This window comes from Andrographis paniculata, unplaced genomic scaffold, assembly GCF_009805555.1.
Source record: "Andrographis paniculata isolate CXL003 unplaced genomic scaffold, ASM980555v1 Contig5END, whole genome shotgun sequence".
NCBI classification, from domain to species: Eukaryota; Viridiplantae; Streptophyta; class Magnoliopsida; order Lamiales; family Acanthaceae; genus Andrographis; species Andrographis paniculata.
Window position 1 is genome coordinate 1856757 of NW_026137595.1, and position 16524 is coordinate 1873280.

The window sequence follows — 16524 nt, forward strand, 5'->3', positions numbered from 1 at the left end:
TTGATTATATTTGGACAAAAATGATGAATTTTTATTATAGTTAGACTAAAATTGATAAAAATTTTATATTGGGACCGATAAGTTTTGATTATATTGGGACCAAAATTGATAAAAATTTTATATTGGGACCAAAATTCATGAATTTTTATTATATGGTAACTAAAAATAATTTTTTTTCCTTGATTTTTTTTTTATAAATTTTATATTTTTCAATAAAAATTTTTTTCTTCAAATGAATTTAATCAAATATTTATTTTTTTATTTTTTATTTATATTATTATATCATAAATTGATTTTTCATTTAACTTATTACATCAATAACTATTTATATTTTTATTTCAATTTAGTTTTTTATTACTAAAAATGCAAATGCAAATTCAAAATTTAAACTTTCAAACAAACACAACCAAGCGAACACACTATATTTTTATTAATAATTGTGTGATATTGAAAATTATTTATAATTAAAACTAAATTCATTATTTCATTAAGAGTTTGATTCTTTTCTAAAATAAATTAATATATTTATTCCAAAAAGTTAATATAATATATATATTATATCCCCCCAAAATGTATTTTTTAGTTTAAAAACAATAAATTTAATGTATTTTAGTAATTTACCCCCTCCCTTCCAAAATTTTATTTTATTTTTATTTTTTGTAAAAAATAATGAAATTTATTAGTTTTATTGATTTGTCTTTTAATATTTAATTATTTTTTGTAAAAAAGAATAAAATTTATATAGTTATTATTAATTTTTTTTTTACTCCAAACATATACTCTCTCAATTCCAAATAAGGTGCAATATTTGTTTTGGGCACGGATTTTTAGGTGGGTAGTATTAAGTATGATAATTTAGAAATTAGGTGACATGATAGAGAGAGAAATATATATTTTATTTTTTTATTTGGATAATGTGATAGGATAAAGCGTGGAGTGAGATTTAGTATAATTAATTATTTCCTATTTTGGAAATATTACAGGGTGTTTGGGACATACAAAAAAAAATATTGCACGATATTTAGGGATGAAGTATTATTTTTGCTCGGTATTTTTTTTTTTTTCCTTTTCTTTACACCATTGCACCAAAGAAAAAAAAAATTTTGAATTATTAGAATAAATTCATATTTTTTGCCCTTCAAAACTCAAGGGCTAGTTTCATGGTCGTTGTATCAAACTAATCTTTTCAAATCAAAACACAAAACAAACTTATTATATATATGGCCTTTAATATATTGGTCAAATTGCTTATAACTCCCAAGTGGTTTTGAAATTCAGTTTAAAATTTCTATATAATTTAAAAATTGTATGGTACCCTTTACACTTTAAAAAACGTTGCATGAAACCCCACCACCATGAAACTTTCTTCGTGTGATAAGAAGATGATTTCCTATCTATATGTTTGCATAGCATGGGATTTTATGCAATATTTTTTAAAGTATAAGTGAGTGTCATGCAATTTTTTAAAGTAAAATGGTGATTTATGCTGAGTTTCGAAACCGCAAAGTGGTTTCATGCAACATTTTTTTAAGTATAAGGGGACGTCATGTAATTTTTAAAGTAGAGGAGGAATTTACGCTGAGTTTCGAAACCATAAAAGAATTATGGACAATTTTGCCTAATATATTTACACTAATTTAATAATATTGTTAAATATATTACCATTATATTTTGAATTATATTAAATTAATAATATAATTAATATTTTATGTAATTTAAACTATTTAGTATTTTATTTTATTCAATATAGATTAATTTTATAATAATAAAAAGAAATTAATCTGTTACCAGAGCTCTTCAATATTAATTTATGTACAATGAAGACTCTAGAGGATTAGTAACTAATTAAGAATAATAATAAAGAGTGGTCCTAAATGACGTTAATACAACCGTCATAGAGGATTCCGACAGTAGTTACTCTACCATTTTTGTCCGTCTAAAAAACAATAGTTTTGTTTTCATAAATAATCATATCACCATAAACTATTCTTATTTTTTTCATTTTTATTACACAATTGCCACTACTTTTTACACTAATACACTCACAAAGGCAAAAAAGTCTTTTATTCATACTTTTTGCCAACTACCGATGTAATATCAATATTCATTGAATCTCGTGTTCAACCCAATTAAAACTATATTTATGGGACGGAGGGAGTATTATAATAACGCAAATATATTAATTATGTTAAATATAAATATAAAAACTCCCTCCGTGCACACACAAAGTAAACATTTACTTTTGGCGCGGTATTTAAGAAATAATAGTATTTTAATTATAATAGGTAGTTAAAAGTAGTAAAATGACATTTTTGCTCTTGTTTTTTTTTATAAAAATAACGATGTGATGTAAAGTAATGATATTTGTAGAAAAAAAGTGAGATATTTAATGAAATATTTACTTTGTAATTGGACGTCCTAAAATAAAAATATATATATTTTCTAGCTGGACGGATAGAGTATTTAATACTGTATCTAAAATAAAGTATTCAACATCATTCATTCATTCCAAATAACTATAATTTCATACGTAATTATTCTACTAACCATATTAAGTACGAACCATGTTACTATACATATACACTAATTAATTATTTATTATTTAAGTATTTTAAAAATACTTATAATATATATAACTTTGAATAAAAATTGACATTTAACATACATTCTTAAAATGGTATGAGTATGTTTGCTTTAATTCAACATTATTCTCGATTTGGTAAAAATTTTATTGTTAGTGATTGTTAAAAATATGAATAAATTTATTTTTATTTGAATATTGTGTAAACAATAAAAAACAATGGGCGTGTTTGGTGGTTGCATAATTTGAATGAATATTTTTTTAACTTTGAGATATGAAAAATTATGTACAGAATATAAAAATAATGAATATGTGTCATATATTATTATTTTTTTAGAAAAACTATGTATTTCTTTTTAAAAGAACACATTTAATGGGTTTTTTGGTTTTGATTTAATTTTTTATTTGTGAAGAAAAAAAAAACAAGATATTTTATCCAAAATCTGAATAATTTGATTTGTGTTTGAAATACAAACTTTTAAATTTTTCCATGCATTTTTTTTTGAATACTGATTATTAAAAAATTTAGTATTCTTAATGAACAAAAATATTTATAATTTAACATTTTTCATATTAATATGTATGTAAATAATATGAATTTTTCTTTTTAGATAGAACTCATAGTAGTTACCCTTTAGTGTTTCCATCTAATCAATATTTATGTGCATAATAAGATTAGCGTTTAAGAATAATTTAAAAAATATTAGAATAAAAAGATTATTGCAAAATGGTAATGTATATTTATAAAATTAATTATCAAATATTTTGAAAAATTAATTATTTGATTTATCAAATAAGTTAAAAGAGCATGAATCAATTAATAATTCTCAAACAACTTTTAAAACATTAAATTTAAATTTAAGGTAAAAAAAAAGTGTGACCGTGTCACTGTGTGGCATTTGATGATCCATTAACCGGACATGGGTTGGGTGGATGGTCCATTAACTCTAAATGGGTCGGGCAACAAGCGTCGGGTGGATGGTCCATTAACTCTAAATGGGTAGGGCGACAAACCGAATCTGCCATTGATCGTCTTTTGCCTATTCGGTCTCTTTCACATGGAGATTTTCCCCAAATTCTGCTTCCGGACGGAGGATCATACGCGTTGGCAGATTGTACATTCGCAACTGGTGTGCCTTTTTTCAGATTCATTTGTTTCTTTCCTTCGTCGTTTAGTGATTTTGTGAATTTCCCTTTTTCAATCGATGATTGCTGTTCGAGATTTTGGATGCATGATGTAATTTAAGTATCTAAAAGTTCTAGGTTTACTTGGACGCGGTTCCGATTAACGGTTTTGTGTCTTCTGCTTTTGATCTTGATGTCTTTTGTTGATTTCCAAATTGTACTGTGACACCATTGGCTTCCTTCTTCTTTCCAGATTTTCTCTACTTTGCTGTTGGAGTTCTTTTATTCCGATCGGGTCTGGACAGGTTTTGAGGTTCTGAAGGGAATATTAAGACCTATTTGATTGTATATCGTTAGAATTTGAGTTCTGAAATTGTTTTGGACATAGGACTGATGAAAAGTAACGCATGGAAATGGATTTTAGGATTGATTTACATATTTGCAGTTGCAGTGATATGGATTGCTGCTAGTTTTGTGGTTCAATCAGTTGTAGATGCCGGAGTTTCGCCGTTTCTTGTAACATACATTTGCAGTGCATTGTTTGTAGTGTATATACCTCTAGTTGAAATTGGTCGTTATTTGGAAGATAACCATGGAGGCTTATTGTTCTGGAAGAGTCGGAATCGGGAGGTTACTGGTTTGCAAAAGACAGGGGATATGGAGAGAGCTGTTCTTCTTGAAAATGACAAGAATGTAGCTCTAGCTAACGGATTGGATTTGAATCCAGATGCACCTGCACAAAAGGACAATGTTGATCACCTTGAAAAGGATGCTATTTTGGTCCAAAATCGAGTTCCTGAGGGTTTTTACAGTAAAGAATTGGATCCAAAAGGGCGTTGGACACGCCGGAGAGTTGCGAAAGCTAGCCTGTCGATATGCCCTTTCTATTTCTTGGCGCAGCTGGCTTTTAATGTATCTCTCAAATACACTACGGTGACGGTAAAATTTTGAACTGAAATCTGATACGATTTATATTACCATGTCAAAGCTGGTGTAACAAGAAGTTTCTTTTTTATTGATGCACAGTCGAATACCATCCTAAGCAGTTCATCGAGCTTGTTCAGCTTTCTAGTTGCTCTTATATTTTTGGGGGAGAAGTTCACTTGGCTTAAGCTGATCAGTGTGTTGCTTTGCATGGGAGGAACTGTAGTTGTCAGCCTCGGAGATTCAGAAGCAGGAACAACTGCAGTTGCCTCGAATCCTGTTCTTGGAAATATTTTGGCTGTTTTATCGTCAGCTTTTTATGCTATATATGTCACCCTACTTCGCAGGAAATTACCAGATGAAGATGATAGTGTGCAAGGCCATGTCAGCATGGCGCAATTTCTCGGATTCTTGGGTTTGTTCAACGTATTGTTATTTCTCCCCGTAGCCGTTGTAATTAACTTTGCAAAGATTGAGCCCTTCAGCACTGTTAACAGGAAGCAAATCAGTCTAATTGTTGGTAAAGGTATGGTACCAGAGCTCCTTTTTCGAAAGTCATCACTAAATCGATGTGCATTTCTTTTTGTTAAGTTCGATTACCCATTGTTTCGAATCTTCTTGGCCTACCATTATTTTTGGATCTTGAGGAATTTATATGCTAGTAGTCTATGGATTTCAGTATTATTTTGGTGGATGCCTAAGGGTGTGTTAGTTTGTGGGTTTTAGTTTTTGGATTTGAACTTTTGAATAGTAAAAAGTTAAATTTGAATAGTTGTTTGATATGATATAAATAGAGGTTGATGTGATGTTTTGAATGTAAAATAAATTTGTAGTATGGAGTATATAAAAAAAAATACTTCGTTCGTCCGGCTCTAAGGTCTCATTTATATTTTGCGTCATTGTACTAACATTAAAAATATCCTTATATTTGTATAATTTTTTGTACAAATATCATTATATCAGTATTATAAGGCACCAATAAAAGTATTTTTGTCATTTTGCTCTGATTTGTACTATGTTTTGATATAATAATTAATATTCAAAGATCATTACGCAAAAAATAACTGTGACCCTTAGAGCCGCACGGAGGGAGTAATTGTTTAATGTGATATTTTTAGAGGAAAAAAAGAATTTGAATAGTAAAAACATGTGGTAAAATTCACAAAAGAACACAACCTAAGTTATGGGAATGTCCTTTTCTTACAATAGTTAATATTGCGTGGTTTAATTTATTAGATCGTCATCGGGAAGAACTTTTAGTATAGTAATATAGATTATCTCAAGCTTGCATTAGCCTCGTAACATAAATGTTGTTTTCTTGGACATGAAAATTTCTCTTGGCAAGATCAGCGAGCCCCTAGTGCTCAATTTTTCGCTTGATTTTATCTCAATTTACTTCTGATCCCGATGCTAAAGATTCCTTCAATAACTAACTCACTGCATTTCAGGGTTGTTCGACAATGTGTTGAGCGATTTTTTGTGGGCAAAGGCCGTGCTCCTGACAACAACTACTGTGGCAACAGCAGGTCTCTCAATTCAGGTGCCGTTAGCGGCGATTGTGGACACGTTGAAGGGGAATGCGCCGAACCTCATGGATTGCATCGGAGGGGCTGCTATACTGCTCGGTTTCACAGGCATTAACATCCCTACAGATGATCATTTCACAAATGAAGGAGCTGATATCGAACTGGAAAGTGTAAATCTCGATCGGGATGATCGCCACGACCTTTCAGACATTGCCAGATAGTTTTTTCCCTCAGGTTTGCTCTAACATCATTAGACTTTTTAACAATGTTTTGCCGGAGAATTGCAGTCATGTTAGACCTTAACTTCTTTTGGATACAAGATAAGTTATATATATATATATAGGAAATATTATGTGTATTTGTTTTCAGTAAAGGAAAAATTACTATGGATTTATACAACATAGTAGGAGGTATTATCTTGTATTCTCGAAGCTATAATGTGAGAAGTCGGAAGTACATTTATTTTTTTACCATTTTTGAATATATTACACGTACAATTATTTTTATGCTATCAAAATTTCTTATATACTTTCACTAATATGGTTGTCTCCGTCTCAAAAGTATAGTCTGAGTGTATTTGTGTAAAACAGAATGTAATAATAGCGAAAAAAATACATATACTTTTATAAGATTATTAACTAAGGGAGTAATATTAAAAATAATTGTTTTTTCAATTTTTTATCTGTCTAACTAAAATATTTATTATTCTTTTAAGCAAGTATAAACTCTATTTTACATATTAATTTGACTAGACTAGCGTATGTAATATTTTCTCCATCCCACATAAATTGTTTATATTTTTTATTTTCGTTCGTCCAATGTTATTTTTTTTTTGAAATATAATTATATATATGAATCGCATTTTAAATTTTATAATTTATAATTTTTTTAATTTTAATTAAATTATTTAGTTATCTTAATGTTAACTTATAATTATTTTTATTAATAAACTTTTTAATTATATTTTACTTAAATTTTTGTATTTACAATAACGTTGGATAATTTATCCAGAACGGATGGAGTAATAAAGACAAATAAACATATACATAGATAAAACATAACAAACATACAAACTGCACATATCATATGTTTGGCACAAATTTATGTTAATATAACTATAATATAGCATATAAAGATGGAAAGATTCAATCTAAGGATTTGCTAGATACTTTTGGAAGTTTTGTAACAGTAATTTTATTTTTAAAAAAATAAAAAATCATATATTGAGCTTAAAATTTTATTCTAAGGAATCTTGTCAAATTTCCAAATTCAATTATAAAACAACTAAAAAGAGAAAAAAAAAACCGTAGAAGTCCATCAGACAAACTGGGCCTACATATGTTTATTTTAATGGGCCCATATAAGTAATTGGGCCTTATGGCCCAATAAATGGGCCCATATACATAAACTATGTTCATTTCGCGTGTCTATCGTTCGTTTTAAGTCTTCGGCGTCAATCCCTCTCTTGCCGTTTGGTCCCCGGCGAATCGAAATGGATGAAGGAATTGGTGTTCAAGAGAAATCTGGCGATATGATGATGGATAAAGCTGATGAAGACGATGATGATGTTGAAACGGAGAAAATTTCCGAAGCATTTATTTGCTGCATTTGTCGGTAATATAATTTCCCTCCGCAGAAGATTCATTAGCTTAATTTCTCCCCCTTCGTTTGCTGCTCATTTGTTATTGAGGAATATGAACAGTTTTTGGTACTTTATAAGGATGTTTGTTGGATTGGAAGTTGGGTTCGCTTATCGACGCGGTTGTTGCCTTCTTTTTCGTGTTACCTTTGTTGAAGGTTGTGGATTGTGCTTCACTTATCGTAGGCAGCTCACCTGGGAAATATATCTTCAAATTGTATATTGTGATACTTGGATATTGTTTTTACTTTGTTCTTCCTGTTGTGGCAATATGTTAGGGATCATCCTCAACATGATCACAATTATGTTTGATTCCTAAGCGTTAAATTCTGTTTTGATTTCTAGTGTTCATTGCCTAATAAGGTTTTTGATGTTGAGCCATCTTATTGTTTTACAGGGATCTGCTCTACAAGCCTGTTGTTTTAGGTAATTTATATATTCTGAATAGGTGGAGACCTGAATTACATAATGTTTTACGACTATATTTTTCTTGCTTCACTGGTGCAGCATGTGGCCATATCTCGTGTTTCTGGTGTGTTAATAAATCCATGAGTGGGCTGTACAAGTCCCGTTGTCCAATATGCAGGAATCAATATTTTCATTTTCCATGTATATGTCAGAAGCTCCACTTGCTGCTCTTAAAATTGTATCCCTGTGCCTATAAGAGAAGGGAAGAACAAACTTTAGGTAAAGCATTTATCTATAGCTCATTGGGTAACTGATGATCCATAGTTTAGTGCCTACACATGTGCATCTTATCGCATTTGGTGGTTTTACCTTACAGAAGAGGAAAAGGAAACGGGCTACTTCTCCCCGCAGATCAACGGTCCTGTTCACCAATTACAACAAAAAAAAACAGAAACTAAGCCATCTGATGCATCACTGCCCTGCTTGCCAGATGCAGATCCATCTCAAAAACCATGTGTATTGATGGCAGAGAAGCCTTTGAGGTCAAAGGGACATATACAGTTTGGTTCAGTTCAGCAGGAACTTGTATTGGCTGCTTTAGACCACCTAAAAGATTCTGCTGTAACTAGTGTTTCCCTTCCGAAAGATAGAAACTCAAACCAGACTCAAAGCAATGAACCTTGCAAGCTGGTTGAAATTGATGATGTGTTGTGTGAGTCCTGCAAGCGCATGCTTTTCCGGCCGACAATTCTCAATTGTGGTCATGGTAAAAAATCCAAATCACCTCTTTCTGTACAATTACTACTGTGATCAGTTTCTAAGTATTACCCTTTTTCTTTTCCTTGTTAATAACTTTGAATTGAAACTTGTCCAGTATTCTGTTCCTGCTGCATTGTTATCAATAAAGATGAGGTTTTGAAGTGTCAAGTTTGTGAGACCCCACATCCAGGTGACATTCCAAAAGTATGCTTGGAGTTTGATCATTTTCTGGAGGAACAATTTCCTGAGGAATATGGGCTGAGAAGCAGCACTTCACTGATGAAACAGGATAAATCCAATCACGAAGCTTCAAAGACATGTATGTTATCAAGAAAATTGGTATCTGTTGCCAATTCTGACAGAGATTTCTTGTTCTGCTTTTCCTTGTTATATATATATATGTGTTTGTGTGTGTGTGTGTGCTGTGTGTGTATTATGCCTATCTGTCACAATTGTTTATGGGCTCAATGGCTGGTTTTTTACTAATATTCCCTGCATTTCTTCTCAGCCATTTCTAATTCTTACTGTGGTTTTTTGGTTTGTCAGCTGCTTCTAAAAGGGGTTTACAAATTTCATTTTCATCGGGAGAGGACCCCTTACCATGGTGGAATGCCAACTCAAAGGTCCATATTGGAGTTGGGTGTGATTCTTGTGGGGTATGTTGCTAAGTTCTAAATATGGTTTTCCCACATCTTTATTATTTATTCACAGGTAAGAAGTATATGAGTATTGCCAACTCTGTTGAAATTGAACCTTCAAGGATATTTAAATTCATACATCTTACGTTTACATGATCACCCATTTTCTTCTTTTTGTTCCCTTGAATGACAAAATGATGACAGTGTACCACAAAGGAGGTTTTGCATAATGAATGTGTGATCCCACAATGACGTATTCATTTTCTTGTCAGTCCCTGACCAGTTACGATTATCATACTAGTACTGTATAAGATCATGTTTAAATGCTTAGGAACACTTTTCTGCATGGTGTAATGGTTCATGGAACCATACCTGGTTGATGATACTTTTGAGTACTTGGATACGACAGGGGAATTCATATATGTTACTTAAGCTATAAGTAGATTGTGCCTTTATTGAATTGGATGAGTTTGCCTTCTTATTTCCTATGGGGCTTTGTGCATAATATCCGTCTTGAAATAATTGATGTTCGCATATATTTTCTCTTTTATGCATCATTCAACTCTTAATGCATGCATATATATATATGTATATATTTCTTCATTTTTGCAAAATATAAACTCTTTTCCAAGCTATAATTTGAGCCAAAAAGGCTGCCCGATTGTTTTTCTGTATGGCTCATGGATCTTGGAATTCGGTGTACTGTGAAAGGAGCATATGTGTGGTTCTTATTCTCATCATGCGATAGAAAATGACTGGTTCTTCCACTCTACAATATTTGGACCATTTGATGTTCATTGTTTGCTTTCTCACCATGAATTAGCCTTCACACCTTACAGTTAGCAGTCATTACAAGTTATTTTCACAGACCAGGATTCATTAATTCTTCGAAACTATACCTGCAGATGTATCCTATGATTGGAGATAGATACCATTGCAAGGATTGTCCAGACAAAATAGGTTATGACCTTTGTAAAGATTGCTACACCACCTCTTCTAAGCTTCCTGGTCGGTTTAATCAGCAGCACACCTCAGAGCACAGATTTGATATTATGACAGCAAATGAGATGCACGAGTTAATGTTTGGTTTGCTAAGTGGACAACTGCGAGAAGCTCCTCTTCTCCCTAATGATTCCGAGAGTGTAGACTCTCCATCCAGTAATACAAATGAAGGCGCCGAAAATGTTGCTGCTGCTCCATTTCCACCATCTGAGGCCGAGTCAGATAGCCAAAATGAGTGATCTTTGAAATGAGAACTTTGCGAATTCCATGATGAGCTGTTGGCTGCAGTGGCAATGAGCAGTGAGATACCTGCTAGAGTATGGCCATTCTCCAACTCGGTACGTTTTACTTTATTCAAGTCTATTCTCCATAATTCTATCCTATTGTATATGTTGCAATCCAACAATAACCTAGCTCATCCCAGACATCTGGAATTTTCGCAATCCTGTTTCAGCCAGGCCTGCAAAAAAGGTATGTTTCTCTTGTTAAATAAAGTGTTTGTATCTTGTGCCCTTACCCATGTAAAATAGGCTGTTCTTGTGTCCCAATACAACCAAAAACATGCTGCTGTAATTCTTTAAAAGTTCCCTGTAAATTGTGTCTGTTTCACAAGGAAACACCATCCTTTGAGTTTGGACCCATTTACTGCTAGATTCAAAATTCAATTTTAAAATTTCAAATAATTTGAATAGATATTCTAACTGAAGAAATAAGATTAGACATTTGATCCCACATGAAATCTTTTGAAAAGCAGCTTGTCTGACAGATGAAACAGCAACCCAATTTTCAGTTTTAGGCCCATAGAAATCTTCATGTGACTTCAAGTTAAGAACTCTTTGCTTTCATAGATCAATATTTAGAAGACCCACCTAGGAAAAGGACAATTATCATAAGTTGAAAGAATTGTAAAACCATAGAGGCCACTAACTTTTGACCCTATTGGACTTATCTCTGATGGCAATGTTGTAGTAATATTCCTTTGGAACCAATAATGGGAGCACAGTTTTGGAGGGAACTCCTTGTTGACAGTGAAAGATTCTTCTGATTGTTTGGTAGTAACTGTAGGTACTAGCCATTATAATATACACTCCAATCACTACACTACTGCTGGTAGATAATAATTTCATACTGATCTGCCAATGCCAATTAATTATACCTCTATTAGTCTACTTTATTGCATTCCGTACGTGCATTTTGTTCTGTAATTAAAAGCCAGAAAATGAGGGGGAAAAAGATTATTTGAGGTGGTGGTGTGCATGGGATTGATTGGTGGGCCAAGTCATGTTTAAACTTATTCCAAGAACCCTTTTTTTATTTTTGCCTTATTTTGCTCTTTGCTTTAGTTGCTAGAAAATGGCTTTGCTGCTTATTATTAATGTGTGCTTGGCATGATTTTAGAATTCAGAGATTGTTTGGGATTTTGCTGCCGGAAATAAATTGGCCATAGTGTTTATAGTTCTTTTCTTTTTTCTTTCTTTTGGGACTTTTTTATCACTAGTGTAAAAGTGCCATTGTTGTACAAGATAAGAAATCAAGAACCAATGCATGCTTTTAGAAAGATGAAAAAATGAGTTTGGTTTAGAAGGTTATTTTACTAGGAATATGTGTTCTTTTGGAATTTGGTTTTGTTTTCTGATTTTAGTTTTTTATTTGAATAGTGGTTCGAATGTGAAGTTCTTTAAGATGAAATAGCCCATTTTTATAGGAAATTGTAATGATTGCATAGGAAAAATTAAAATTAAAATATCTACTTGTTTATTTTGTATTATAAAATTATTCTACCTATTAGTCATTTGGTACAACAAGATAATATATTAAAGTAAACATATAATTAGCGTATAGAGTGATGAATGTATTATAAATCTGCTATTGATTGTGAGTCAATATATTACAATAATGATGAGATGAATAGGGTGGAATCTATTTTTTTATTTTTTATTTTTTATTTTTTTTAAAAAAAAGATAACAAATTTGAAGCTGGCATTGATAGGTTTTTCTTTAATTTGCCTAAACTTTGGTTCCCTTTTGCACCTTTACCTGTAAACATCAAAACAAGCAAAAATAATTACTTTTATAGTTTAGTATATCTAAGTCCTAAAAAGAAAGAAATTAAAAGTAAAAGCAGCTGAATTTCTTGAAAAGAAGAGCAGTTGGAAATAACATTAAAAGGGTCTATTTTTATCCACCTTTGGCTTTATATTCTTGCATTTGTCATTTTCTTTTTAAACCTATGCTTGTAATTTGATTTAATTGATTTGGATTTTTGGATATTTCAAATTCATTGGCCATGTAAAAGTAGTAGTCTGCTTTAGTGCTTTAGAACAAGTCAATGCAATTCCATATAAATACATACATGCCCACAACACATATGTTTTCATTTGCTTGTCACAACATGCATGCACCAATGGTTTTATTTATTTATTTATTTTTCTCATCAAATCACTGACTTGGTTTGATACCAATTATTGTGAGTTTATTATAGATACGCATGTGTGTGCTTTCACTTTTTCTTTCTTTTTTTTTTTTTTTTTTTTTTTTTTTTTTGTAAGGGTGTATTTGTTTGAAGGTTTGGATTTGTTTTGAGATTTGAATAGTAAAATTTTTTAAATTTAAATAGATGTATGTTGTGATATAAATAGGTATTGATATTATATTTTGAATGTAAAAATGATTTTTAGTATAAAATTTTAAAAAAAATAAAAAATTAGGTGTTTGATTTAATATTTTTGGAGGAAAAGGTTTTTGGTGAATAGTAAAATTTTGATAAAATTTGATAGAGAATACACCCTAATTAATACTTCTTCGGATTGCTAAATATATGTTCATTTGGATTGGACACGAGTTTTAATAAATATAATATTATATTGGTTGATTATGGCACAAAGTATAGATATTTTAAAAAGTATAGTTAATAAAGTAAAAAAATCTCGATAAATTGAGTGTGTAGGTAGTTGGGATATTTTTGTAAATAAGTATAATATTGAATAGTAAATGTTAATTGCTATAAATAAAAAATATATATTTTTTGTGGATAAATAATAATAAAGAAAGGCATAAATTTGGTGGGAAGTATGTTATTTTCCCCTAATAGATTTTTTTTAGTAGTACTTTGTTTGGAGAAAAGGGCCGAAGGAGTCTTCCTTCGAAGCTAATGTCCTTGTGATTAAACATGAGAAAATTATAATGTGTTATTTTAACAAAAAATATACAATATGTTTTTTAAAATATTAGTAATATATCATATAGATTTATTGTTTTTATATTTTTACACAATTTTTTATACTCCACAATAAAAAAATATTCATTTAAATTGTTTAACAAAATAAATACTTCATCCATCCCATATAATTTGTTCATATTTTTTATTTTTGTTCGTTCTACATAATTTGTCTTATATACATTTTAATCACATTTTAAAATTTAAATTGTATACTTTTTTTAATCTTAATTAAATAATTAGTTTTACTATACAATATAGTCATTTTTACTAAGATACTTTTAATTATTTATTAATTATATTTTACCTAAATTTTCGTATCTACGTTAACAAACCCATATTACATGGGATAAAGAGAGTGTATTATTAGTTCGGTTCAATTTGAAAGTGGATTTTGCATTTTTAAAAGAAACCATATATTTTTCTCTTATAAATATTTTATTAATTATTATTTAAATATAAAATTTAAATCAAATATTTTTAAATTAAACTCATGGACATATATATCAACAAACAATTATATAATACTAACTTTGTTCAGTTTGAAAGTAAATATTCTTTCTGTCCTAAAAATTTAATTTTACTTTTGTAAAGCTACAAAGGAAATTGGCTAAATTTTTTGGACGGAGTAAGTGTATATTTTTGGCCTTGTGAGTAGTTAAAAAGTAGTATAAAGATCATAATTTTATTTTTTTAAGTAATGTTATAATGATAAAATAAGATATTTTTTAAAAAAAATGGGGTAATTTTGAAATAATTAATTTTTAATTGAACAATCCAAAACAAACATGTATATTCAAATTGAAATTTAATTTGAATATTTTGAATAATATTTGAATGTAATATTTTATTATAAAAATAGTATTATTTTAATAAAATTTTGTACAAACCACATTCATGCAATTTTTCAGTGGGAAATAACAAACAATAAAATACACTCAACTATGTCTGACATAATTTGTTTATAGTTTTTATTTATATTCATCTTAAATAGTTTGTCATTTGTTTTTTAATAATTATATATTTTAATGACATTTTAAAGTTTGTAGTGTATTATTTTTTCAATCTTAAAGATTAATTTATTATTTTAAATTATTTGTATTATATAATAATTATTTTTATTAATATATTTTTTAATAATTTACTAATTATATCATGCTCTATATGGCAGAAAACTAAGGTGGAATGAAATTAGTAAAAGGTAGTAAATAAGTTTACCCATTATTTACCCATAAAAGAAGCAAACACATATAATTTTTGGCAAATTGACATAAAATTTCTATGTGATTTATGAAAATTGTACGAAATTTTTCATTGTTTAAAAATTGCATTAAACTCTCTTATAGTTTAAAAAATTATGCATTTAACTCTTCTTTCGTCATTAGTTAACGGTGATTTTATTATTTTTTTTAATAGAATTTATGAATTATCTTTGCAGTTAAGCTACCGATCTATGGGTTTTGGTACGCAACTTTATATATATATATAAGTGTGTTCATCAGAAATTTGTCTAGGTATACAAATTTTAATAAATATTATAAAGAAATGCAATATATTTTTATTCTGAGAAAATTATGTAACTTTAATTGGATATGAAAATTAAAATTAATAACTATTTGGAGTATAAAATAAATACAATATTTTAGTGAGATTATTAAATTTATAATTGCGATTGTCTAATTTTGAATTTTGAATAATAAAATTTGAAGTTTAAATTATTAGTTTGTAATATAAATAGGTGATATGATATTTTAAATATACAATTATTATTTTTATTATAATAAAAAAATAAAAATAAATATTTTTAATTTTTATATTTAAAAAAAAAAATTACTTCCTCATTCCGGAATAAATTGTAATTTAGATAAAATATATTCCAATCGATCTAAACCCAAAATAATTTTTTATTATTTTTGTCCATTTCACTGTTACAAAACTCCGAAGAATCCCATAAGAAAATTGATTATACATTCAAATTAAAATAACTAAATAATTTAATTAAAATTAAGAAGATTATAAATTATAAAATTTAAAATATAATCGAAAAGAGCGTTTTGAAATTTTGTAGTAGATTAAATAAAAAAATAATAATATTTTATTAGCTTGCGGAAATATGTAAGAATTTTTTATATTTTTGTTTTTTGACTTTATAAAAAAAATAATTGTATGTGTGATGATACGTTTGTAATTTAATTAAAAATTAAAAAGGTATTTTGATATTTGAGTATAATTATTTTTTTAAAATAGAAAAATAGATACTTTAAGGTGAAAACAATAAAATACTGAGACGGAAAAATTATACTCCCTCGGTCTCATATCTATATATCAATTTGTTTTTTTTACGGAGTTTTAGAAATATTAATATTATATTGGGATAAAGTAGAAATAAAGGTAAAAAGACTAAATTAACCCTATTAGTATTATATGATATAAATGTGATGACATTTGTGTAATATATCGTAAATTGGAAGGATATTTGTAATGTTAGGTAGACAATACAATTACTAAAAAAAAAATAATGAAATGAATACTTTATTATGAGAACCAAAATAAAAAAAATAGATAAATTGTTGAGGGACGGAGTGAGTATTTTTACAAATATTTTTACTTTAACATCAAATTATTATTTTTACACTAAAAAAATATTTAAATTATATTTATATTATTTTTAATTATTCATTACAATTATTTCCTTAACTATTGTT

At 28.9% G+C, this 16524-nt stretch overlaps 2 protein-coding genes across 4 annotated transcripts; both read left to right on the forward strand.

Moving 5' to 3' along the window:
* Positions 1–3607: 3607 nt before the first annotated feature.
* On the forward strand, positions 3608–6670 carry LOC127259205 (uncharacterized vacuolar membrane protein YML018C-like). 2 transcript variants are annotated; one of them, XM_051286388.1, is made up of 4 exons: positions 3608–3711; positions 3960–4645; positions 4733–5156; positions 6079–6670. In XM_051286388.1, exons 2-4 carry the CDS (start codon positions 4100–4102, stop codon positions 6375–6377), a joined length of 1269 nt encoding a protein of 422 aa, XP_051142345.1. In that variant the 5' UTR covers positions 3608–3711; positions 3960–4099; the 3' UTR covers positions 6378–6670. The 2 variants fall into 2 exon arrangements, with proteins under 2 accessions (XP_051142345.1, XP_051142346.1); XM_051286389.1 differs by lacking the exon at positions 3608–3711 and adding an exon at positions 3726–3872.
* A 914-nt stretch (positions 6671–7584) lies between these two features.
* Positions 7585–12060, forward strand: LOC127258990 (E3 ubiquitin-protein ligase PRT1). Of its 2 annotated transcripts, XR_007840413.1 has the most exons (8): positions 7585–7770; positions 8193–8221; positions 8303–8482; positions 8580–8969; positions 9078–9281; positions 9509–9618; positions 10506–10940; positions 11027–12060. XR_007840413.1 is itself a non-coding variant. In XM_051286100.1 (7 exons), the coding sequence occupies exons 1-7, from the start codon at positions 7649–7651 to the stop codon at positions 10839–10841; spliced, it is 1371 nt and encodes a 456-aa protein (XP_051142057.1). In that variant the 5' UTR covers positions 7585–7648; the 3' UTR covers positions 10842–12060. The 2 variants fall into 2 exon arrangements, 1 of the variants encoding a protein (XP_051142057.1); XM_051286100.1 differs by having other exon boundaries at positions 10506–12060.
* Positions 12061–16524: the final 4464 nt, after the last annotated feature.

Bases quoted from the DNA above. Each gene is read 5' to 3' on its own strand.
- LOC127259205 (XM_051286388.1), top strand. From the start codon at position 4,100: ATGAAAAGTAACGCATGGAAATGGATTTTAGGATTGATTTACATATTT. The intron at 4,646-4,732 runs GTAAAATTTTGA...ATTGATGCACAG, and splicing joins TCAAATACACTACGGTGACG to TCGAATACCATCCTAAGCAG. The intron at 5,157-6,078 runs GTATGGTACCAG...ACTGCATTTCAG, and splicing joins CAGTCTAATTGTTGGTAAAG to GGTTGTTCGACAATGTGTTG.
- LOC127258990 (XM_051286100.1), top strand. From the start codon at position 7,649: ATGGATGAAGGAATTGGTGTTCAAGAGAAATCTGGCGATATGATGATG. The intron at 7,771-8,192 runs GTAATATAATTT...ATTGTTTTACAG, and splicing joins TTTATTTGCTGCATTTGTCG to GGATCTGCTCTACAAGCCTG. The intron at 8,970-9,077 runs GTAAAAAATCCA...AAACTTGTCCAG, and splicing joins AATTCTCAATTGTGGTCATG to TATTCTGTTCCTGCTGCATT.